This window comes from Triticum urartu, chromosome 6 (assembly GCF_003073215.2).
Source record: "Triticum urartu cultivar G1812 chromosome 6, Tu2.1, whole genome shotgun sequence".
In the NCBI taxonomy this organism is placed as follows: Eukaryota; Viridiplantae; Streptophyta; class Magnoliopsida; order Poales; family Poaceae; genus Triticum; species Triticum urartu.
Genome location: NC_053027.1, coordinates 543,061,254 through 543,085,310, shown reverse-complemented (window position 1 = coordinate 543,085,310; position 24,057 = coordinate 543,061,254). Strand labels below are relative to the sequence as shown.

General features: G+C 43.5%; 2 protein-coding genes across 6 annotated transcripts; both read left to right on the top strand.

Annotated features, from left to right (window-relative positions):
- Window positions 1–117: 117 nt before the first annotated feature.
- Window positions 118–11,470, top strand: LOC125516951 (probable protein phosphatase 2C 7). Its single transcript, XM_048682205.1, has 9 exons — window positions 118–419; window positions 2,658–2,785; window positions 2,860–2,958; window positions 3,046–3,204; window positions 3,796–3,882; window positions 3,985–4,076; window positions 4,223–4,297; window positions 7,863–7,960; window positions 11,437–11,470. The coding sequence occupies exons 1-9, from the start codon at window positions 118–120 to the stop codon at window positions 11,468–11,470; spliced, it is 1,074 nt and encodes a 357-aa protein (XP_048538162.1).
- A 3,364-nt stretch (window positions 11,471–14,834) lies between these two features.
- LOC125515095 (adventurous-gliding motility protein Z-like) lies at window positions 14,835–16,802 on the top strand. 5 transcript variants are annotated; one of them, XM_048680514.1, is made up of 3 exons: window positions 14,835–14,995; window positions 15,171–15,293; window positions 15,363–16,802. In XM_048680514.1, the coding sequence occupies exons 1-3, from the start codon at window positions 14,939–14,941 to the stop codon at window positions 16,701–16,703; spliced, it is 1,521 nt and encodes a 506-aa protein (XP_048536471.1). In that variant the 5' UTR covers window positions 14,835–14,938; the 3' UTR covers window positions 16,704–16,802. The 5 variants fall into 5 exon arrangements, with proteins under 5 accessions (XP_048536471.1, XP_048536470.1, XP_048536472.1 ...); XM_048680513.1 differs by having other exon boundaries at window positions 14,842–14,995; window positions 15,168–15,293; XM_048680516.1 differs by having other exon boundaries at window positions 14,865–14,995; window positions 15,149–15,293.
- Window positions 16,803–24,057: the final 7,255 nt, after the last annotated feature.

The window sequence follows — 24,057 nt, the reverse complement described above, 5'->3', positions numbered from 1 at the left end:
TCTCTCCTCCGTTTTCCATCGGTTCAACTCGCCCCCCTACAACTTACCCACGCTCGCCGGCCACCGCCCAAGTCCAGACCGGAGAAGCTTGATTGTTGGCTGTTTGAAGATATTTAGATGGTGCCCGACGGAGGCGTGAAGGACCAGGAGGCCTCCACCTCGAGCTCGCCGTCTCCACCGGCTGCCGCGATAACGATGGCTGCGCGGCCGCCTAGGCCAGTGAGGTTTAAGAAGATCGCCAGGTGGCACCCGCTGAAGTACCACCGGTTCCGCGTGTGGGCCACCAAGACGATGGTCGACGCATCATCGTCCGCTTGGGCGGCAAGGGGAGCCGGGGATGTGACCACGGCGGTGGCGACGGCGCCCAAGGAGAGTGAGCAGGAGGACGGGAAGGAGCACATATGCGGCGGCTGGAAGAGGTAACCTCATGCTCTCTCGGATGACCCTAGCTACAACTCTCTAGGTCTTTGCATGCTAGAATCTGTACTTCTAGTTCTAGGCTAAGTTAACAATGGCATTGTTTCCCTGGGGTGTAGATGAAACAACCTAAGCACTTTCGTACCACAAAAGTAAGATGGTCACTGGGAAAGATTACGTAGCTTGGTTCCTTGTCACTCCTCAGTCCTCACTTGTTGTCGCTCTTTGCCGCAACTTGTAAGAGCATCTCCAACAGACGCGCGGTAGCGCGACGCGCTAATAAAAAAGTTTTGCAGCGCCGAAATAGCGTTTTTGCGCGCGGGAGGTTTTCCAGACGCACAAAAGCAATGTTTTAAATAGCGGGCTATGCCAAATAGCAGCGGACCTCAAAATCAGCTATAGCGGAGCTATAGCGGGCTATAGCAGGCTATAGCGGGAAATTTATACATGAGTCCATTTAGTGGCACCCTGCTGAAAAGGCTATAGCGGGCTATAGCGGAGCTATAGCCGGCTATTTAAAACTATGACAAAAACACGATGCCCAATGCGGCGGCCCCACCTGCAGCAGCCCCCGCGCACAATCCGGTGCCTCAAATTTGCAGCCCCATAGCCCGCGCGCACACCCGTGCGCTGAAGTTTTTTTAGCGCCCTCTACTTTACAACGCCTGCTGGAGCGCTTTTTTTTTCCTCCGGCGCACAAAAACGCTGGTTTTTAGCACGTGAGGTAGTTTTGGGGTGCCTGTTCAAGATGCTCTAATGTAGCGATTGTTAGGTGTATATATGTAGATGCATTGTATGCTGAGTTGCTGACATGGTTATAGAGAAATCCCTCGTGTCAAGAGCATGCTTCAACGGTGGTCCGTATACACAATCACTGTTGGCACATCATAGTAAATTACCATGTGGGCCGTGCGACCACTATGACGTTATCAGAAGAAAAGGTTAGAAATACTTAAAACTGGATTATATAAACTTTTTCAAAGGTTGCCTATTGAATTAGTCATGCCTCTGAGTCATCGATCGATGTTCCCCAAATTATCTAACTTGGTGAGAAATGCAGAAACATCTCATGTAATATGTTGTAATTAGTACTATGTTTTACCATGGATAAGAGTGTGATGTTAATTGGGATGTGATCAATAGTGTGGGCATCAATTGCTTGTGTCTTTATTTCTCTCTCCCTCTCTCTCACTGAGCCTTTTTGTGTGAAAAAACTGCTATAAACCATTTTAATAAACGAACATACAATGCATAGTTTTTGTTGTTAGTTTACTCAGAGTGTGATCTGTACAATTGTACCTACACTGGTATTTTCTTTTAGAGAAAAGTATATTTTTCGTCCCTCAACTCTTGGCAGAGTCTAGATTTGGTCCCTCAACTCCGAAACCGGACAACTTGCACCCTGAACTACTAAAACCGGACAAGGTTCGTCCCTGGACATGGTTTTGACCAGTTTTGGTGCTGACTTTTGCCGGTTTTGCCCGTGTTTTGACTCAAATTCGTGTACTTTCTTCAAATACGTTTATTTTATTCAGGTCTCCATACCATTTTCAAGTGCTTTTTTTTCAAATATGCGTACTTTCTGTAAAAGTTCATGAATTTGAAAAAGTACATGGATTTGAAAGCAGTACACGAACATGAAAAAAGTACGCGGATTGAAGAAAAATACGCGAACTAGAAAAAGTATGAGGATTTGGAAAATTATGTGAACTTGAAAAAGTACGTGGATTTGAAAATAGTGCGGATTTCAAAAAGGTATGTAAATTTGAAATTTTACGCAAACGTGAAAAAGTACAGAGATTTGGAAAAAGTACATGAATTCAGAAGATTCACATATTTGAAAGATATACACGTATTTAAGTTAGCACCGGTCAAAACCGGGGTGAGCCAGCACCAAAACCGCTCAAAATCGAGACCAGGGACGAATCTTGTCCGGTTTCAGTAGTTGGGGGTGCATGTTGTCCGGTTTCGAAGATGAGGGACCAAATCTAGACTTGGACAAAAGTTAAGGGACGAAAAGTATACTTTTCTCTTTCTTTTAAGCGGTGCTTGGTGATGTGTGTTACTGTGACACTATCAAGCACCTATAAGGTTATAAAACCACCACTTGGAGATGCTCTTGCCAGCAATTACCAAACCATATGAGCTGTTTAACCTTGATAGTGCATGTGGCAACTGTAAGCCTATTCTTCATCTATAATATTCCTTAATTCTTCCCTTGCGAGCACCTGTGGTTGCAGTGAGGATGGAAGCTTGCATTGCGGATATTCTAGCTTCAGAGGGAGAAGAGCAAGTATGGAAGACTTCTACGACATGAAATCATCTAAAATAGATGCTAAACATATAAACCTCTTTGGAGTATTTGATGGTGAGAAATTCACTGTTCGAGCACTTCATTCTGTCTCGTTTATTGTTCAGACTAAAATTCTTTTGTCATCACAGGACATGGTGGTTCATGTGCCGCTGAGTATCTCAAGGAGCACTTATTTGAAAATCTCTTGAAACATCCAGCTTTCATTAGTGATACAAAAACAGCAATAAGTATGATGTCTACTCATGAGTGTTATTTCAAAATCATTCAATGCATCTAGTAGGTAATCAGCCATACTAACTAATGGTAATTCTCAGGTGAGAGCTATACGAAGACTGACTCAGATTTCTTGGATGCTGAAACCAATATTCATAGAGAGGACGGGTCAACTGCATCAACCGCAATTTTGATTGGCAACCATCTTTATGTGGCAAATGTTGGTGATTCACGGGCTGTAATATCGAAGGCGGGCAAAGGTGTGATTTTTTTTCCGAAACTTTTATCCCAATTAGTGTTAACCATGCATTATATGTTATTGTAATAAATGTTTGCATACATTACTTATTATCATGATCCTGGTGTGTTATTCAAATTTCCGATGAATCTCGTCGAGATGGTGTGTCATGGAGCAATTTATATGTTATTAGAGTTAGTATTTATTTTGTATCATGTCAGTAATGCACGCTAGTTAATTTTACATTCACTTTTCTCTGTCAAATGGAGTACTGGACGTATCTTTTTTTAGGTATGTACAAGGGTGCAAACTGGTAGTGTATTTGAGAAAATGCATATACATGTAAAACAGCACCTGAAAATGCCTATATGGAAAACACCAAGACCGAATCGGAATTGTGTTGGCTAACATTTTATCACTGTTAGTATTTCATTGGATAATGCATCTATGACCTTGTTGCCTAAATTTCGTGGTTGGCTTGCAAATTACATTTGTGCAAGAAAGCAAGATTATATTGCACGAGCAGCTTATCTACCAGTATCTGTTGATATAGGAATACACATAAGGATCATATAACATATTGGTAAATCAGTTCGGTCTGTCTTCTTTGCAGCTATTGCGCTCTCGGATGATCACAAACCAGACAGAAGTGATGAGCGGGAACGGATTGAGAATGCTGGAGGAGTTGTTACATTTAGTGGTAATCCTAACACTGGTTATGTGGTGATTTACTGTGTTGAAAACCAAGCACGTGTTTGTTGAAAGATCTATTATCTGATAATGCCAAATGTTTGGTTTGCAGGAACATGGAGGGTAGGTGGTGTACTTGCAATGTCTCGGTCATTTGGAGATCGTTTGTTGAAGCGGTTTGTTGTTGCAGAGCCTGAGATTCAGGTGATCAAGCAATACACATTAACATGCTATTATGTATACCGACTGCAAAGAGACCATTACACAATAATGCCCTAGGTCCTGATAGATTTCATGAATGCGCTTGGCCATAGGGCAATTTACTCAAGCATTTGCAAATTATTTGTCAGGAACAAGAAATAGATGATGAATTGGAGTATCTGATTTTGGCTAGTGATGGCCTGTGGGACGTGGTGTCAAATGACGTTAGTATGTCGAGTAATACCAAATTCCATACACGGTTACGTACACATTTTACCTTCCCGTTTTTGCACTATGGCTGGCAATAGTAAAATCTCTAGTGCACTTTCTTGGGGAACTATATTGCCCTCCGTTCAAAAAAAATGAAGTTCTAGATTTGTCCACTTTGTAGAAAAAGATGTCAATATCTAGAGAGCTAATATCACCAAGAGTCATAGAACTTGCGTTGGATGTTCAGTTTGATGTTAGAACTTTGGAAATACGGATTTGTGGTTATCTAACTTGACTCAAGCATGCAAATACGGTCACAACACGCGTATGTGGACGGATTTGTGTGTACGACCCCAGCTGTCAGTGAGTGCGCGATGTATTTTTGCCCAAAACACCCTTGTATTATTATTATTGCGAAAAAAGTCAAATGTTGCGATGACTTTTTGCACGAAACAGCGTCACATTTTTTTTGTGGAGTGCTCATAAATGAGCAAATTAACAAAAAAAAGGGGGGACACTAGGTCTCCAACACCCGCGTCCAACAATCAACAAACGAGCCCCGCTACCAGGGCCGGTCCTGAGAGTTTGGGGGCCCGGGGCGAAAATAAAATCCGGGGCCCCTTGATAGAAGTTTCAAAATAATATACAATCTACATATTTTCTATCCACTTTGATATTGGAGATTTAAGTTTAAATCTTCCACAGGGAAGGAACCATCTGAATGCTTTGAGATAAGTTTTTGCAGCAGCGCTATAAAATCATAGAATTGATCATCAGGTTAAACAGCGAGTTCTTAGAGAATTTGGCGCACCTTAGTGGTTAATCTTCTTTCAGTAGACATCGTCTCAGAATCAAGGAACATAACTATGTAGAATATCCATCTCGCTTCAGATTCGGTAGCTATTATATCCTCCACCACATTTACTTCATTTGCCAATTTTTCCAGATTCTGAATTACAAAGTATACATAATGTTTATTACTCAAAATCCAACATGTGCTTCGGACCTATTTTGTGCTACTAACATTTTCTACACTAAATCATAAGTGTCAATCATAACCGAGTTATAACAATAAATTGTGCATTGCGTAAACACACCATATTGGCTAAGGTACTTACTCGACTTGCTATTCGATTCAATAGCAACAACAACTAATTCATAATCGAACAATAACGTCACGGCTCCTAATTTTGTAATACCAAGTAAAGGATTCTGCTCATGGTGACTACAACTTTTCCGGCCGGGAGCAAGGAAGGGCAAATCTCAAAATCCATACAACCAGGGGCAGGGGCTGCATAGAACCTCATTGGATTCGATCAAAAAAGGGCGATCCAATCTTACCACAGCCCCACGATGTGAGTCCACAGGCCTGCTCCTTCTCCATGGTCGCCGCCGCCGCGACCGCATAAAGGCGATGGTCTTGCTGCGTTAGGGCTAGAGTTTGGCGTGGGCGTCGTGTGCTACAACATGCCCCTTGTGCGCTGGGCTAGGCCCAATATCTTTGTTCGCTACACCCGAGGGCCCCTTGGCCCCTGCAATCACGAGAAAAAGAGCACTGGTCGTGGCCTCGTGGGCTACTACGTGCATGGCTACATGTTGACTGAATGGTAATCTGAGCATACTACGTTTTTGCATCCCTGCATCGCCTAGGCTACCTGCGAACCTGGGAGGGGGCCCCTGGATTTGGGGGGCCCGGGGCGGCCGCCCCCCCTGCCCCTCCCCAGGGCCGGCCCTGCCCGCTACAGCCACTACACGAGTCCAGTTCTACTGTCTAAAATGGATAACTATATCTATTGAACCAAGCCTATTGTGGAGCTTAAACGGCTGCACATACTCCAACCTCTAACTTGCACGCGCTATTTTCTTAAAGAAACTGTAAACCATAGGAAATAAGTTATGCCCAAATATTTGTGTGTTACAAATATACATACAAACAATGATTAGTAAATAAAAAATTAAATATAAACCTGTGTATTGTATAAAAAATGTTTAGTTAATACGGACATTTAAAATGTTTATTGAATAATTATGTTTAATGTACAAAAAAATAGAATGTGAAGTTAATATGGATTTTTTTACTCATGACACCATTGAATATCCATATCAACAGTTTAATTTTTTTAATTAATATGTTTAATGTATCCTAAAAAATTATGTAATTTCAATATTGGACAAGATTGAATATCCATATCAGCAGTTCAAATTTTAAGTTTTGGAATATTTTAATTATACAAACACTGGACTACAAAAATGTGCGTACAATTATTGAAATATTCGTATAATTAAATTAATATGTTTGAATTGTAATTTTACAAATATTTGTATTATTTGAAATTATACAAACATTTTTAAAATTCATAAATGTTTTTAAGTATATATAAATTTTAAAATAATAATACATGAACAAATTAAAAGTAAGTTATTTCAGTGGTGTTTACAATATTTATAATACATGAATATTTAAACGTTATTTTTATTACTAAGATCATAATTGTATATGGTAAGTCAAGAACAATATTTAAATGTTTTATTTACTTATCATCGTCTGTATGTATATTTTTAACACACAAATATATGAGCATAACCTGCGTTTTACAATTATCTTAAAGAAAATAGCGAGTGCAAAAAAGGTTGCAGTACCTGCTGAGGTCCACGCACCGCTTGGTTCAATAGATTTTGTTATCCTTTATAGAGAGTACAACGTGAATGGTGTAGTAGTTATAACGACTCGTTTAATAATTTTTGGTTGCGTGTTCGAAACCTGGCTTCCACGTTTTTGTGTTAATTTGCTCTTTTATGAGCAGTACAGTGGTCTGTCTTTTGCACAAATAAAGAAAGTTGACAGGGTTTCATGCAAAAATTCATTGCAGTGTTTGGCTTTTCTCAAAAAAAAAGTAATACAAGGGTGTTCTCTGGAAAAAATGCATCGCTCACTCAGCGGCAGATGGGTCCATACATACTAATGCGTCTGTATACGTGTGTTGCGACCGTATCTGAACGTTTGGTCAAGTTAGATAACCACAAATTCATATTTTCAAAGTTCTAGCACTAAACTGAACACCCAGCGCAAGTTATGTGACTCTTGGTGATATTACCTCATATCTAGAACACCAAATTAGTTTCATTAGAATTTTTAGAAAATAAACATACATGCCATGTATATTTAATATTGTATATCTTACCATAATTTTCTATAAACCTAGTCAACTTAAGGAAGATTGACTTAGGACGAATGTAGAACTTCAAATATTTTGGAACAAAGTGAGTAGTATGAGTTACAACAAATAGGGACATGTATATGTCATACTTGCGGATGTGATGTATTGAACTTGACATGTCTAGTGTGAACCATTGTCAGAACGCAGTTACGCAAACCAATTTGGTTTGAGCCTTATTCAATCAATTAATATACATGTCATTTTACGATCTACAATTTGTTTACTTGTGCAAAGTTACTATCTCTTATTCTCTTCATTTGACAAGAAATGATTTTCTTTCCCACAACTCATTTGATCTTGCACTTAAATCCATTGTCGGTTGCCAAATTTGTGCTCATATATAGTAAGTGTGGTTTTGCAGCACGCCGTTGCATTTGTGAAGGACGAGATGGGCCCTGAAGCTGCAGCCCGGAAGTTGACAGAGATCGCTTTTGCACGTGGGAGCACCGATAATATAACATGCGAGTCCCGCTTCGGTACAACCCCCTCGCAATACGTATAAAGGGTATTATAGGCATTTCGCAATTTGTATCTATCTTTGTAGTAACTTATACACCGGGGAGCTTAATTGGGCCGGCCCACTTGCGGTGCCATGCGGATGAAAAATGGCGAAAAACGATCGCACAAGCTGGGAATCGAACCCACGACCACTCAAAAGATTTTACGAACACTTTGTGAACTGGTCATTTTTCCATAATTTCTTTTTATTTATTTAATTTCCTTTCCCTGTTACATTTCTTCTTTCTTGTTCAAAAAATGGTCATGCTTTCAAAATGTTGCCCAAAATTTCAAAAGGTTCGTTATGTCCATATTTTATTCATAAATTAAAAATTATTTGCATTTTTGAAAATTGTAAGGTAATTTCATAAAATGTTTGTGTCTTTAACTTTTTTTCAAAATGTCAAAATTCAAATATTTTTTTAAAAGCACAAACAAATTTGTGAAAACAAACATTTTCTCAGAGCATGGACAAAAAATAAATTTCAAAACATTTTTCAGAAATGAGACTAAATATATGATATCAAAAAAGTGTTCTAAATCTGCCTGAACATTTTTTGGATTTGTGAATTTTTTTAAAAAATGAGAATTTTTTTATTTCCGAACAAATTTCAATAGTCGCTTAACAGGAGCGATGTCGCCACTTAGTTGGGCAAGGCCTAAGATTTTATTTTCTATTCTATTTTTTGTTTTTCTCATTTTTTGTTAATTTATCTTTTTTTCCTTTTTAAACTTTTTAAACCTGTACAAAACTTGAAATACCAAAGTTACAGTTTAAAGTAACTAATTGAAATCATGATTTTAATTCTTTTTTTGTTTATATATTTATTAAATGTTTTTAAAAAACATTTGTTGTTTTGAATTCTATCATTTTGTATTTACTAGTTATGTTAGAAACTTAAAATGACAGTTTTAATTATCTATATAAATTATTGATTTTAAATACATTTTTCCTTCAAACCTGGCATGGATGACTACTTGGGCATGCTATGTTGAACATGGTGTATTTTTTGGACATTCTTGAAATGACCTAAACATTTGCGAGTAGGTGGTATGCCCATGGTAGGCATCCATGCCTCTAATATTTTTTCCATGGCCTTGTATGACAAATTAAAGGCACCAATCCAAGTTGCATGGGTTTTCGACAAGTTTTGCATTTTCTAAAGTTTTCTCGGTCAAAAAAGATCGATAAATGGCTAGACGTGTCGCAACTTGCATATGGTGTCGGAAGTAGTTCAAATCTTCCATGGTGTTCGACAAGTTTTGCATTTTTCTAGAGTTTTCTCAGTAAGAAAATGCAAAAAAAGGTTGGACGTGTCGCAACTTGCATACGGTGTCAGAAATTGTTCAAACATGGCATGGATGCCTATGAGGGGCATGCACACCTGGTGGCAATAGTTGGGATCATTTCAAGGATGAACAAAAATAGACTACATTGGACAAAGTATGTTCTGAGGCCAGAAGGCTCCGCCTAAGAGCATGTTATTTTTCGACATCCTTGAAATTTTAAGGGCCTCGTATGAACAATTCAAGGCATCATAAAAAGTTTTTTGGGTTTTCGACAAGTTGTGCATTTACTGGAGTTTTCTCGGTGAAAAAATGACAATTAATGACAGAACATGTCGCAACGTGCATACAGTGTCGGAAATAATTCAAACCAGGTATGGATGCCTTACATGGGCATGCCCACTTGCTTGCAAAAGTTGGGGCAGTCTTGATATTTCCAAAGAAATATCATGTTCAATGAAGAGTGTTCGAATAGGCCAGAAGGATCTGTTTGGGAGCAACTCATTTCTCGACATCCCGTAAATGAACCCATTTTTTCATGGCCTTGTATTCAAGGCACCATGCCAAATGGTATGGGTTTTTGCCAAGTTTTGTCTTTTTTGGAGTTTCTCAGTGAAAAAGTCCTATTAATGGCAAAACGTGTCAAAACGTGCATACAGTGTCGGAAGTCGTTCAAACCAGGCATGGATGCCTAAAATGGACATGCCGACTTGCCCTTAAATTGCCCCATTTTTCATGGCCTTGTATGACCAATTCAAGGCACCATGCCAAATTATTTGGGGTTTCGCCTAATTTTGCATTTTTTTTGAAGTTTTCTTGGTTAAGAAGGCCGATAAATGACCGGATGTGTCACTACTAGCATATGGTGTCGAAAATCATCCAAACCAGGCATGCCTACCTTCTTTCAAAAGTGGTATTCATTTTAAGGATGTCCAAAAATAGACTATGTTCAATGGAGGGTGTTCGGATAGGCTAGAAGGGTCCGTTTGAAAGCTTGTTGCTTTTCGACATCCGTCAAATAACCTCCAATATTTTCCACCAACTTTTATGACCAATCAAGACACAATGCCAAGTTGTTTAGATCTTTGAGAAGTTTTGCATTTTCTAGAGTTTTCTCCGTGAAAATAGGGTGATAAATGGTCAGACGTGTTGCAACATGTAAATGATATTGGAAGTCGTTCAAACCTGACATGGATGCCTCATATGTCCATGCCAGGCTCTTACAAGATGCTGGGATCATTTATCCATAGCCTAAAATATACCAGTTAGATGAGTGTATTTGTAATTCCCGTCATTATCACTCAACATAAACTTTTTTATTTTTTCCTAACAATTTCCAGAAAATTGTCAACAGTTTTGGAATTTCAAAGTGTGTATGAAAATTGTACTAACTTGAACACTTTTTTCCAATTTGAAAAAAATGTTTGTGGTTTGTTTTCCAATAATGCTTGCCAATTTGAAAAAGTGTTTGCATTTTTTTTAATTTTCGAAAATTGAAAATTTGTCATGTTTTCAAGAAAATGTTTACAAATTTGATAAATTATTCATCTTTTTAAAAAATGTCTACAGTTTCAGAATTTTTTTTACAATTCTGAAAAACTGTTCTCAAGATTTGGAAAATATTCACAATATCAAAGTATTTTTCAAAAAAAGGATCAGAAATTTGAAAAAAATCACGTTTCCAAAAGAATTTCATATTTTTTTAAAAATCCAAAAGTTGAAAAAACACATTAGTTATTTTAGCTATAAAAGACGCTTTTGCTAGAATGTCCGGTCCGGTTGTATACCAGTTTTGATCTTCTACAGTATTCCTCATAAAAAAACACCTACAGTACGTCAATTCTAGGTGATAAATTACTGCGCCACACAATTATCACCAACTCGTGATGGTTCTGGTGGCTAGTAGAAATTTCACGACCCTGGAGGTCTTGTGTTCTATACCTACTAATAGCACTGTTTTTTTGGATTTTCGATCCGTGCGTGCGACAGTACACAATCACTAATGGGTCGGCCCAAGGCGGACTCAGAACAGGCCAGATCTCCGACGTATTTTCTAGAAAGACCATCTTACCCTTTATTATGAAGGGGTGTGGACAGATCTCGTCCGTTAATGTGTTTCTGGGGGGTTGTACCGAAAAAGAAGTGATAACATGCGTAGTTGTAGAATTTCGCCATGCCAACTAGTGATCAAGGTTGATTTCCTTGTTTTTTCGGGAAACACTTCCCTTCAACCGACAGATTTGATCGCTTGCGTCTGCCGCCTCCGTCTATTGGCACGTGTCTCCACGAACCCCATATACCACTTGATCTCTTTCTAGAATTATCTCGTCCACCCCCGCCCCTTCATGTCGTCTTTCTCTCTATTAGTGCGGGTGATATTGGCCGCATGCCACACCAACTGTTTTTCCCATGAGCGCAGTGCGAGTCTTTCAAGATAAAAGTAGACTTAGTCATATGTGTTTATTTTATATCTTGTGATGTTTCAGCCGTAATTGTCTTTGTTATGTACTTTGTTTAATAACTAAAAAATGGTTGTCTGCATCATAATAATGCAGAAGCCGGGGGGTAACCTTCTTTTCGAAACAATATGAAAAAAATTTCAACGGTGATCATGCCAAAAGGTAAAGAAGAGGCGGCTATATATATGGGTGAAGGCGGGAGACACATATTTTTTTTCTCAAATATACACGAGTGTGCATATCATATATTAAAGAAGGCAAAAAATGCCTCCACCACCAATTTACAAAGGTCTCTTTACAACGCTACTCCTCACCACTCGTCCACCGCTCTAGTCTAAGGAAGAAGGGGTCCATATTCCCTTTAAACTTGCCGGCTATCGACCATAACCTTTCTTCAGACCTGACCCTATCCAGGAGCTCACACATTTGAGAAATATCATAATGGGTGAGAAATTATTTTGTACTATCTCGTTTGTATCTTTGGTTACCGAATTTGTTAAACATTTATCTTCTTATTGAATGAAATAGGCAGAGCTTGTGCCTCGTTTCAGAAAATAAAATAAAATCAGCCACCATGTTCGATAGCGTTTCTGCTCTCTGTCACGTTCGCATTGCTTTAACCAAGCTTATCACTTTTAGTTGGTGTAATGACGCAGCAAGTTGATTGAATAGTTCAATGGATGACGGAAACACAACTGCCACAGCTTGATGACGCTTTTTGGCTGACCCTACGTCCTTGTTCTATTCGTTTCTTCAGAACCCTGCTTGCATTTTCTTCACGGCTGTCCGAAGAAAAAAGAAAGCTAAAGTAAGTGCAGAGCCATATCCATCCATTGAAGAAGTGCAGGTCTAAATCCACTTCCATGAAAGTAAGGCAACATTTGCAAGCTTCAACTTGGTTTCGCTCATTTCAAACTACCCTTTTCCTGGTTTATTTATTTTTTGAAAAAGATGGGTAACCTTCCGGACTTTGCATCCTCAGATGCACACAATCATAAATTATTTAAATTGATGCAACGCAAGGAGACCACAAATATCAACACGCATAGTACAAGCCACAAAATATACCTATAACTAAGTCGACTTCGTCCATAGCAACACCTTCAAGATGGGATAACACCCTTGCCTCACCATCGCCGTGTCTGGCCAGAGACATCCATGACGAGAATTTTCATTGTGGATGCGAAAACCAAGCAAAGAAAGCTAGAACATCGGCATGGGGACGCCGCCTATAGTAAGGTAACGACGCAAATTCGTCAATGCTCTGAATGACTACTGAAAGCCAGAACAAGAGTTCTTTTACCCCGGACATGAAGTGTGCTCCAAGCACTATTTGCGAACGGACCGTCTGATAGTTGCACCAGCCAATACTCCGAGAATAACCACTATGGTGCCCCCCGGAGGAGGCCGCATGCCTCTCCCGGTACTCTACGCAACCATGCAGCAATAAAGCACATGCCTGAAGGAGCCACCCAACCCAACCAACCACATCTGGGGGAGGATTGTCCCCCCGCCGCTTGTATTAAGGGAGGTAGTAGTGACACTAGCGGATGGGTGGGACGCCTTTCTTTCTAAGAACGCTGTCACAACCATCGAGGAGCCTACCATAGCTCGAGCCATCATGCCCAGACCATCCAGCCGCCTCTGCGCTGAACCAATCGGCCTAACACGATACACACACCTAGCACACGACATGTCATAGCCGATGGACAACCGTCGAGCTCCCAATGTTGCACGGGAGCCCATGCAAATTTGGATCGACATAGTCGCAGGGCAATGCCCACGACTACCTCCACCACTATCTACAATCAGGGCCGGTGCCCCAACCAAATGAGTCCTCAATCGTTAGCTAGATCCGAGTGAGGGTGCATTGTCACACCATGGGGCCGACACCACCACAACAGCCTTGCGCGACCGCATCACCTTTGCCCCGAGGATGATGCCCACTCCGGTCTTCCCCTTGCGTAGCCCACAATGTCGACGTGTCTACACTGTCGTACACCACCAGCCCCATCCGGGGCCATTGCCTCGGGTTATGGGCTCCTACGTGTGCATGCTAGCCATCACCGCCAAGGCACATTCCACTGCCTTCAGCATGAGTGCAACACATCTACAACATATTGGTATCACTTCCTGCAACCGCCTTGAACGCTGACACCTGCCATTGCCCCTGTGTCGAGCCTGCATAGTAGCTCGTTGGAGAACGCCGCCGCAACCCTATATGGATCATGGCACCTGACCTACGCCACAAAGCCAAACAACAGCCCCATCGCCGATGATGTCGTGTGAGCTTTGCTTGGCGACACCCTTCGATGGCGATTGGTAGTGGGCAAGAGTTCCACCCAGGTCGCCTTGTCCCGAGGAGCGGCACGGCCACAAAGGTCCGGGGCAGGGGTTTTGCGTGTGTGTGTGTTGTGTTTTCCCTCGAGAGATTGGTTTAAGCCTTTCTCTTGGAAAAGAAATGTGTTTACTAGTTCTGCATTCTCATGATATGATAGTAAAATAAAACAAGCATACCGGGACAAAAGTAAAAGAAATCCATAAGCTATATAATTATTTTTCAACTCACGAGTTGCCGATCCAATCAATGGCAGCCCGACACATCAGTTATGGTGACCATTAGGAGCGACGTCGGCTGAGAAATAATTTACACGCTGACTGCTTTGCTACTGGACCGCCTGAAACTGCCGCGGCGATAGGCATCAGATCCTTGATCGTTGGCTCTTTCATGTGAGTAGAATATCTAGAGTAGTTATGATATAATCTAGAGTAGTACTTCCTTTGTTCGGAATTACTTGTCGCAGAAATGGATGTATCTAGATGTATTTTAGTTTTAGATACATCTATATCCGAGACAAGTAATTCCGAATGGAGGGAGTAGTAGTTATGATAATGGGCGGTTAAGAAGTTGCGGACGGCTAAAAAAGTAAACTCGTCATTGTACACCCGTCACACCCTACGCGCGCACGGCATTGTAAATTGGCGTGGGATCGCACGCGACGGTGCAGATCAAGCCCGCCGTCTCTTTCCTTCTTCCACCTGCTCCACACCCCGAGCAGTATTCTTTTGTCTAGCGTGCGTGCGTGATCCACTATAAATCTGGTGTACTCTAGACCGGTTTCTGACAAAGGTGCAAGGAAGCACTGCACTGGCAGTTCCCGGCTAGCTCCAGTGGTGCTCCGAGCGCGGCCTGATGCTGCCATCCAGGCCGAGGTGGGCTGCCGGATCGCTAGACAGCGCTGCATTTCAGGTTTGGCTGTCAGTTCTTCAATTTGCTCACAGTATTACTGTCTCCGTCCGTTACTTGTTACTCGAATGAGTGTATTTAGATCATTACAATTCTTGGCCCCGGAGAAATTTTTGAACCCGGCCGGGAGAGCATCCCGATCGATCTGACGACTAGGTATATATTCGCCGTGCAGCAGATCCGGGTCGTGGGGCGCTGGGCCGAGGACTCCTCCGGCTTCCAGTTCCAAAGCCACGCCTCCGCACGAGCGCAGCACGTCCTTGCTACCAGCACCACCACGTACTCCATGCAATCTTCTGAGGTGCATGCCCACAGAGTTGCATGCCGCATAAACATTCTGAATACTTACATATGGGCTCACTGCATGCAGCGTGCCAGCAGCAGTGGCGACATGACGGAGCAGATAGTGGCAGCGCAACTGGAGAAGGAAGACGCACTCCAACTCCAGGACCTCATGGAGCCGCGGAGCGACGGCGCCACGCCAACGTCGCCGGCGTCGGCGCGGGTGTGGCTTCTGGAGCGAGAGGTGGCCACGGCGAAGCAGACCGAGACCAAGATGCTGGAGTCGCTGATCAGCCAGACCAAGGAGCTGGAGCAGGCCAAGATGGCGCTCGAGGAGGCCAAGCTCGAGGCCGCCACGCTGCGGCAGGCGGGGTCAGCGCAGCAGGGCCAGTGGAGCGTCAGGGACCTCATGTTCGGCGGCGTCGACGAGGAGATCAACGGGCTGCGGGCCAGGCTGCGGTCCGCGCTGGCCGCCGAGGAGAGGACCCGGAAGGCCGCCGACGACCTCGCCGCCGCGCTCTCCGCCGTCACCATGGAGGCCAAGCAGGTGAAGACGTGGCTCTCCGACGCGCAGGCCGACCTCGAGCGCGCCAACGCCGAGGCCGGCCGGCTCGAGGGCCTGCTGCGCGCCAACGAGGCGGACCTGTGGTCGGCCACCGAGCAGCTCGACGGCGTCATGTCGGACTGGAAGGAGGCCGCGGCCGCTTGGCGCGCCAGGGAGAAGGCGCTGCTCGCACGCGCCCGCGCGGCCGAGGAGGACGCCGCCGCCGCCCGGCGTGAGAACGCCGAGCTCGCCGAGATGCACCGGGCGGTCGACCACGACAACGACGGCCTGCGGCGCGCGCTCGAGCGGGCGGCGGAGGAAGCCAACGCGGCCAGCGAGTCGCTCGAGTTCGCCAGCGGCGAGAACTCCAAGCTGCGCGACGCCGTCGCCGGGAAAGAGGACGCCATGGAGTCCCTGAGGCTGGAGAACGAGTCGCTCAAGGCCAGCGAGGCTGCCGCGCAGGGGCGTGCCACGGATCTGCAGAATCAGCTCACAGAGGCAACCAAGACGGCCGATGGTGGCGCCGGCAGTGGGGAGAAGGCATGCGCTGCGGGGCTGCTGTTGGAGGAGTGGAAGACCGATGCGCATGGGAAGCTTAGCGCGGCGGCGTTCCTGGACTCCGGCAGGGTGATGGCCGCCGCGAGCCGGAAGGATCGTCGGATGTTCGCGTCCATCAGCAACCTCGCGGAGCTAAGGTCCGCCGCGGCGGCGGCGGCCATGGACGATTACTACGAGTTCGACCACTTCGATGACGGGAGACAGTACGGTGGCCTGGAGCATGCCATGAAGCAGAGGAAGAGGAGGTCCGTTCTACGCAAATTCGGAGACTTTTTTAGGAGAAGAAGCCTCCACAAGTCAGACTTTGGCCCAGTTCTAGCTAGGTAGATATCTGCCTGATGCCTGCATCGCATCGTGTGTTTGCTTGATACCCCTACCATGAAATACACGCATAATAAATAAATACTACTCCCTCCCTTTCACAAATATAAAATGTCCTATCCTTTTTGAATAGGATATATATATAGTTTAGTGTATTTGTTCACTCGTTTCATTCAGTATGTAATCCATATATATTAAGATATTAAAAACATGTTATATTTGTAAACGGAGGGAGTATAGCAAGAAAAAAATCACGGCCCCTAACCCAATGACTCGTCAAGACTCCCACCTCCCCTCCTCCCACCCCACACTTGACGAGGTCACCAAACTTCATCGTCTTGATATCCTTCACATTACCACATCAGAAACAACATTACAAGTGTTGTTGCAAAAAAAAACATAAAAGTTAGAACCGCGGGCATCGTGTGTTCACTATCCTAATCGGACAAGGGGGCAAAGCCGGCTTAAGCACTAAGGAAACTAGATAATTCCCTGCGCGTTGTTGCGGAACATTTGCTCCAAAATATGTAGATATGTGAAAATTTGCTCCAAAATAAGTAGAGATGTGCATAGAGAGAGAAAATATGAAAAATAGTAATAAACAATCTTAAGGATCATTTACCATATTATTATTTTTGCGCCTAAATTCCCAACATGTCTATCCCAAAAAATGAGATTCTCCAATTAAAAGTTGTCTGAGATTAGCACCAATTAGTAGTAAATTTGTTCCAATAATATTAGAAAGTTTGAACACAACACAATGAAAACTTGCTTAGATTGCCTTTTTAACAATTGAAGCAAATATGTGCAATCTGCTAAAACAGATTGGTTGATATAAACAATGTGTATACATTGATAATTCGACTGACCTTGGCAAGAAATAGAATTTTCCTGTCTGCGAGAAGTTCTCCTTTTAGATTATCGAACAATGACGAAGATTAGTATAAAAAGCTAAAGAAGTATTTAAGTGTAGCAAATGAATATGAAGGAATCAAGAATACAAAAATAGACCTACTGACTTGAAGGATACACGGAGCATGACTCAATAGTTGAAAGCACTAATGCAAATGAACACCTATGAAGAACACTAGCGTTTGGGGCGCCACCCGGTGACGCCGTTTGAGAGAAAGTTGTGCGCATGTTTTCATTTAAAAAAATACATGTACTCCTCACCTCCATCTAGAAAAAAAATTAAAATCCTCACCTCCATGTAGGAAAAAAAGTACAAAAGAAATAAAAAATCATCAACGCAGCCTACCAGCTAGCGCTACTTTGCGTAGCCCTCCATTTATTTAAAAAAAATATGGGGCATCACCTCCATCTAAAAAGGAAAAAACATTTAAAAAATTCCTTGCCTCTATCTAAAAATAATATCCCAAAAGCTTTTTCACCACGGTTAACCAGCTTGTGCCACCTGGCATAGCTGATTGGCCGCCCTTCACGCGTAGCTTAATGAATTTAATGCGCACTTAGTAACGTACAACTCCAATCTAACTACATGCATATGAGTGAAATCAACTTAACGGGTAGTAGGTTATAGAGGCTAGAGGACAGTGTGCATCGTTGTCTGTAATACCTTATGATGACAGTGTTAATCATAGGAGATTCTTTAGCAGAAGAACTCATCCTCCTTATAAGGTACTACTCGGCTGGTGTATCTGCATCACGGCGTTGATGCAGCCATCATTGTCTTGTATGGCGCAGGTGGGCGAATCTGCAGCTGCCCAAGGTGGTGCCGCCGACACGAGGGGGTCGGGAGTCCTCGTAAGTGAAGGTGGTTGAGGTTGGGGCGTTGGGCTTATCTAGTCTGAAGAGTAGCACACGGTTCAGATGCATGTACTGTTTTTCTCGTTGGAAGATCTAGAAGGTTTGGGAGGAGGCTAGAAGAGCTACGAGAGAGCCACGAGCTCACAGGGCGCGCCTCGGGATAGATGCAGCCCCTGAGCTCGTGGGCCTCATGCAATTTTGTTTGACCTAATTCTACTTCTATAAATTCACAAATATTCCGGAACCAACAGAGAGCTATCCGAAACACTTTTTTCGCCGCGGCAAGTCTTTGTTCTTCCGCGATCCCATCCGAAGGCCTTTTCCAATACTCTGTCAGAGGGGAAATCGATCACAGAGGGTTTCTACATCATCCTTGCTGTCTTCCGATAATGCGTGAGTAGTTCACCATAGATCTACGGGTCCATAGCTAGTAGCTAGGTGACTTCTTCGCTCTCTTTGATATTCAATACCATATTCTCCTCGATATTTTTAAAGTTCTATCCGATGTAATCTTCTTTTACGGTGTGTTTGTTGGCATCCCATGCTCTGCATGTTGCCCGCACCGACTAATGAACCAGCGTCGTTGGTTGAGTTCCGTATATGAACTATGGGACCAGAGCAGTTTAATCAACACGCAAGTGATGTTAAGGGCAGCAACAATTGTATTAAGGGAGCGAACCGAGCAGAGCAGGAAGGTCAAAGGATCGTTAGCCAAGTGGTACTAGGAGGCAGAGCAGACACATGACATGATCGGATTCAGCGAGGAAAGAGCAGAGGAAGGTAGCGCGAGGAGCGATGATGGTGGCACGCCATAAGCTGGCGGTCGAGGCGATGGCATGTGTAGGGCGACGAAGCTAGCCCTCGCAGTCCTGGCGGTGTCCATGATTGGGATAGGAGGAGACCATCACTTAAACGCGTATGTGTAAGATCACCTGCCTCTTTTACACCTGTCGTCGAGTCCTGTATTCTAAGCGTTCATCACATGTGAGAGTGCATGTGCGTGTATGTGGGCTTTTGCGTTGTACTGTGTTCAAATCTCAAAATAAAAATGTCATCATCTGTTTAAACAACAAGATCGGTAGTACCGCCGTAAGCTGCATGTTCTTCGTAGACGCCGTAGTGCAAGATTAGAGATCGATCGTCACGTTCATCGCCGACGTCATAGTTCCAATGGTTCCGTCGTTCCACCACAAGCGATGTACGCGGACTTGGTGATAGTACACTTTGGACTATACGCGGGGAGGCCAAGGCGCTGGTCTTGGTGTTCGGGACGGCATGATCGATCGCATCCACCCTGGCCGGTCCTCCTCCCAACACCAACATCAACACCAAAACCTACTGGTTAATTATATGTCATCATCCCTTTCCTCTTCCTCCTCCTTCGATCGGTAGGATCTGAGGGTTTTATTTTCCGATAATCAGTAGGATCGGAGGCGGAAAAGATGGATTTCTTCCCTTTCTTTCTAGATAGATAGAACATCTGGAGGACAAGATTGCAATTTTCTTTTTATTTTTATGAGTTCAGTAGGAACCTGGTTAGGGAAAGCTGGACTTGGTGATCGGGTGGATGGCAGGCACACACATCCTCTGCTCCCTCGTCTTCCAAGCATCTTCCTCGCATCCACCAAAAATAGTTATGCAATACACGTGTAAATAATTATTCAAGAAAAAAGAGGGACGGTCGTTTTTTATTCTGATTTAGACATGTTATTTTACTTTTGAGTTAAACAATTCAAATTGGTAAAATATTTGCTTCACATTTTTTTTGAGGCAATCTCACGAAGCTTTTATTCAACCCGTCACAATGTTTACAGGGACAAAGGAAAGACCTTCGGGATGGCCTAGCCATACATGACGCCCAGGCCCTAATCTTAATGCATGCTTCGCTAGATTGTGAGCCTTCTTGTTGGAGCTCCTAAGCTCATGAACTATATTACATGAAATAAAAGAAGTGGTAGTCAACTTAATCTCCTCTATGATAGCACCATAAGCCGATCTGCTCCCAGCTTTGATTTCTGCCACCACTCCCTAGCAATCCGATGCTAGATGTATTCGGTGCACATTCAAGTCTTGGGCTAGCGCCAAACCTTCCCTGACCGTCATTGCTTCAAGAGTAGCCGGATCGCTTTGGTTTGTGAAGACAATCATTGATGCGCCTGAGAAAGAGCCATCGTTGCTTCTACAAATTGCCCCAACTGCTCTGTGGCATCCTCCTCTGCTCACTGCAGCATCCACATTGATCTTTATATAAAGCTCCGGTGGAGCAAGCCATCCCATGCTTCTAGTGGACGTAGTCCCATGATTTTCCTTCTCCTGTGATGAATTCTGGATCTCCCCCCGATATCTGTTGACGAAACCATGGATTGCATACGGACTTTTGAAAATATCTTCATATAACGCCTTACGCCTCGCCCCCCATATGGCCCATAGAGTTGTCACACATCTGACGAACTCCTCTGACGAAAGAGCTTTTCCCATGGCAAAGATCCACTCCTTGGAGCTGTCCTGCTGGTTGACACTTAGCTGATCCAGGATGGCGTCAGTTGATAGGGCCTAGGTACTCCGGGACACAGGACAGTCCAATAACGCGTGCCTCCATGAATCATGTACTCCACATAATCTGCAGGATGATGATGTAGCCATATTTCGCCCATGTAATACCGCAGTCGACGGGACAAAATTTCTTGCCAAACGCCACAGAAAAACCCTGATTTTCGAGGGAACTTGCACCTTCCACAAAGACTTCCATTCGGCTCCTTCTGCTTTTATATTTGATGTGCCCTCCCTGCCTTCGAGCCAAGCCTCTCAGTTCCGTTTAGTTCGGACTAGCATACAGTAAGCCGAGCTTGCCGAAAAATGACCCCGCGGTTCCTCGCTCCAAGCCCAAAAGTCTGAGACCGTCTAGTGCATAACGGGATCTGTAGAATTGGCTCTGCATCAAAAGGTGTAAACACCGTACGGACAAGCTGTTCATACCACACCGTCATCGATGTTTCTATTAGTTCTGCAACTCGTCGAGGGGGGTCCGGAACCAGTGAAGTAATTGGCCTTTTGTAACTCTCCCTTGGTATCTAGTTATGAGCCCAGATGTACGTATCTTCTCCATCTCCTATCCGACGAATGATGCCTTGTGCTACCACATCTCTCCCATCAAGAATGCCTCTCCAAATTTGTGATGGATGGGAACCCAATTCTGCCGCCACAAAAAAACACAAATATTTGCATCACATGTTATGCACAGTATAGTATCATAGTTCTTGACGTCATCAATTCAATTGCTACTGGGCTGGTCCATTTTGCTTTCCCTTTTTGTGATTTTTTACATTTGTTTATATTTTTCAAAATATATTATACATACTTCATAAATTACCTCATTTAATTTTTTATAAATGTTCACAGTGCAGGTACCTCAAGATCATACTGCCAGTACAAATCATCATCGACATCCTCCATCTCGGTTACGATGCAGCCCTTGTTTTCTACCACATCGGACCCCAGGCTTGCTGCACTGGACTCAATAGCCATCGTTGACTAGGTACATATTTCATTTTACGTCGTTCCAATGATATGTGCGGTCCAAGACCTTCTGGAGCACGACGTCGGGTACTGCAGCCTACTGCCCCGAGGGGCTTGCGGGTGGTTCAAGGTCGGCGGGATATTGACGGTCTTTGCTTGGCTTGACAGCGTCCCAGCTATGATCTTCACCACTGCCCTGCCACACTGGACGACATAGGGTAGTCCAGGGAACCTCCTCTTCCAAGCCTTTTGCTTTGCATCCACCAAAAATAGTTATGCAATACTCGTGTAAATAATTGTTGAAGAAAAGGGAGGGGACAATTGCCCCCCCCCCCCTCCTCCACCCTCTAGAAAACAATGAGAACATTTTTTTTTCTGATTTAGACATAGTATTTTACTCTTGACTTAAACAATTCATACTAGTAAAATATTTGCATCAAATGTTATGCACGGTATAGTATCATAGTTCCTGACGTCATCGATTCAAATACAAAGTAGTTTACCGGTGACATGTGCACATAAACACCTAGCAATTTAGCTACTAAGAAGCAGTTCAGCAAATTTAGACATAAAGAAGCAATTCAACAGTTCGTTAACTGGATAGTCCTCGGAATCGTCTAGAAAACCTATTATCTTTGCAGGGCATAATTACCAACTAGCATTACGGACACTCAGCATGTGCTCCTGTGACAACCCGTTGCTATAGCTTAATATGTTTTTATTCACGCTGACCTTTAGGTAAATTATGAAATTCAGCGACATAAAAAGGAAAATGGACGAAAATGCACAATAGACTTATTGAAACTTATTTAGGGCAGTGCATGGTGGAGCTAGATGGTCTACGAATACAAATGGGGAGGGGTGTTTTTGGCTTGTTTGGTAGCCTAGAGCATTTTCGTGTCTCCGATGAGCCTAGCTTAATTGGGCCTCGCTAAGTGAATGCCAGGAAACCATGTTATGTAGATAGTTTGGTAGCTTGCATCCTCCTCAGCTAGGCTGAGAAGAAACACACACACGATTGTTTGGTTATAAGCATTTTCTTCTCAGATGCAACGTGTTGATGTTTGTTACATGCGCACAGATGATTAATTTCACATCTTATCCATGTTGTTAACTTACCTCACGCAGAAACGGGGTGTTGGAGGAAGAAGAGAAGGGCCGGCTAGAGGTAGAAGAAGGTGTGGCAGCCCTTAGATGCTTATCCAACGATCACGAAATCAACTAGGCGCAAATGTTTTCAGCTGACTGACGCCCAGGTGTGACACGTTTGTATAATCAGTAGGGAGCCATAGATCTACTCGTCTATGATCGTCTAAACAGAAAACATGCAACAAAAAAGTCATGTGAAATGGTGATATGAAGCTAGTGGTCAAAGGAAATTTCATATGGTCGACCGGATGCAATGATTTTACCAAAATTCGTCTAAAAACCTCTGAATTAGCATGAAATTCAATATATACAATCCATGAAGAATGGAACCACAACGTTGATGTGCATCTTTTTTGTGTAGAGCTTACTTCGAATCGAAGCACATTACTGTTGGGTTTCCAGGCGATTCCGTGTGGGACCTGGCCGTCAGTCCAACGTGGCGGACGCGCCCGTGCCCATGCATCTCCATGTATTCCGCGGATTTAGGCTAAATATGAGGGGTGCCAGTCAATCCGGGCGATTGAGGCCGGTTTGAGGCACCAGCATGGGTCGGTTTTTTTACCGATCAGTGACCGGAGGGCCCGCCCGGATGTTTGTGGGGGCTTTGGGGCACCCAGTTGTAGATGTTGTGACCTCCTTTGAGGTTGTATATCCCAAGAACAAAAAATTTACTCTATGGGCGAGTGAGCAAATGAAATTTATCCTGAGAACTTCCTTCGGCCGAGCATATTTGAGGACCAAGAGATGCGAGGAGTGAAAATTTGAGGGGCTAAAGCCGTCAAGGGATCGGCTAGGTCCGGTTTAACACCTTAAAACCAATTTTTCTACTCCTCTAACCGATTTTGAGGAATCAACTAGAGATGCTGAAAGGATCGATATGCTTGACTAGAGGGGGGGGGGTGAATAGGCAACTACCAATTTTTAACTT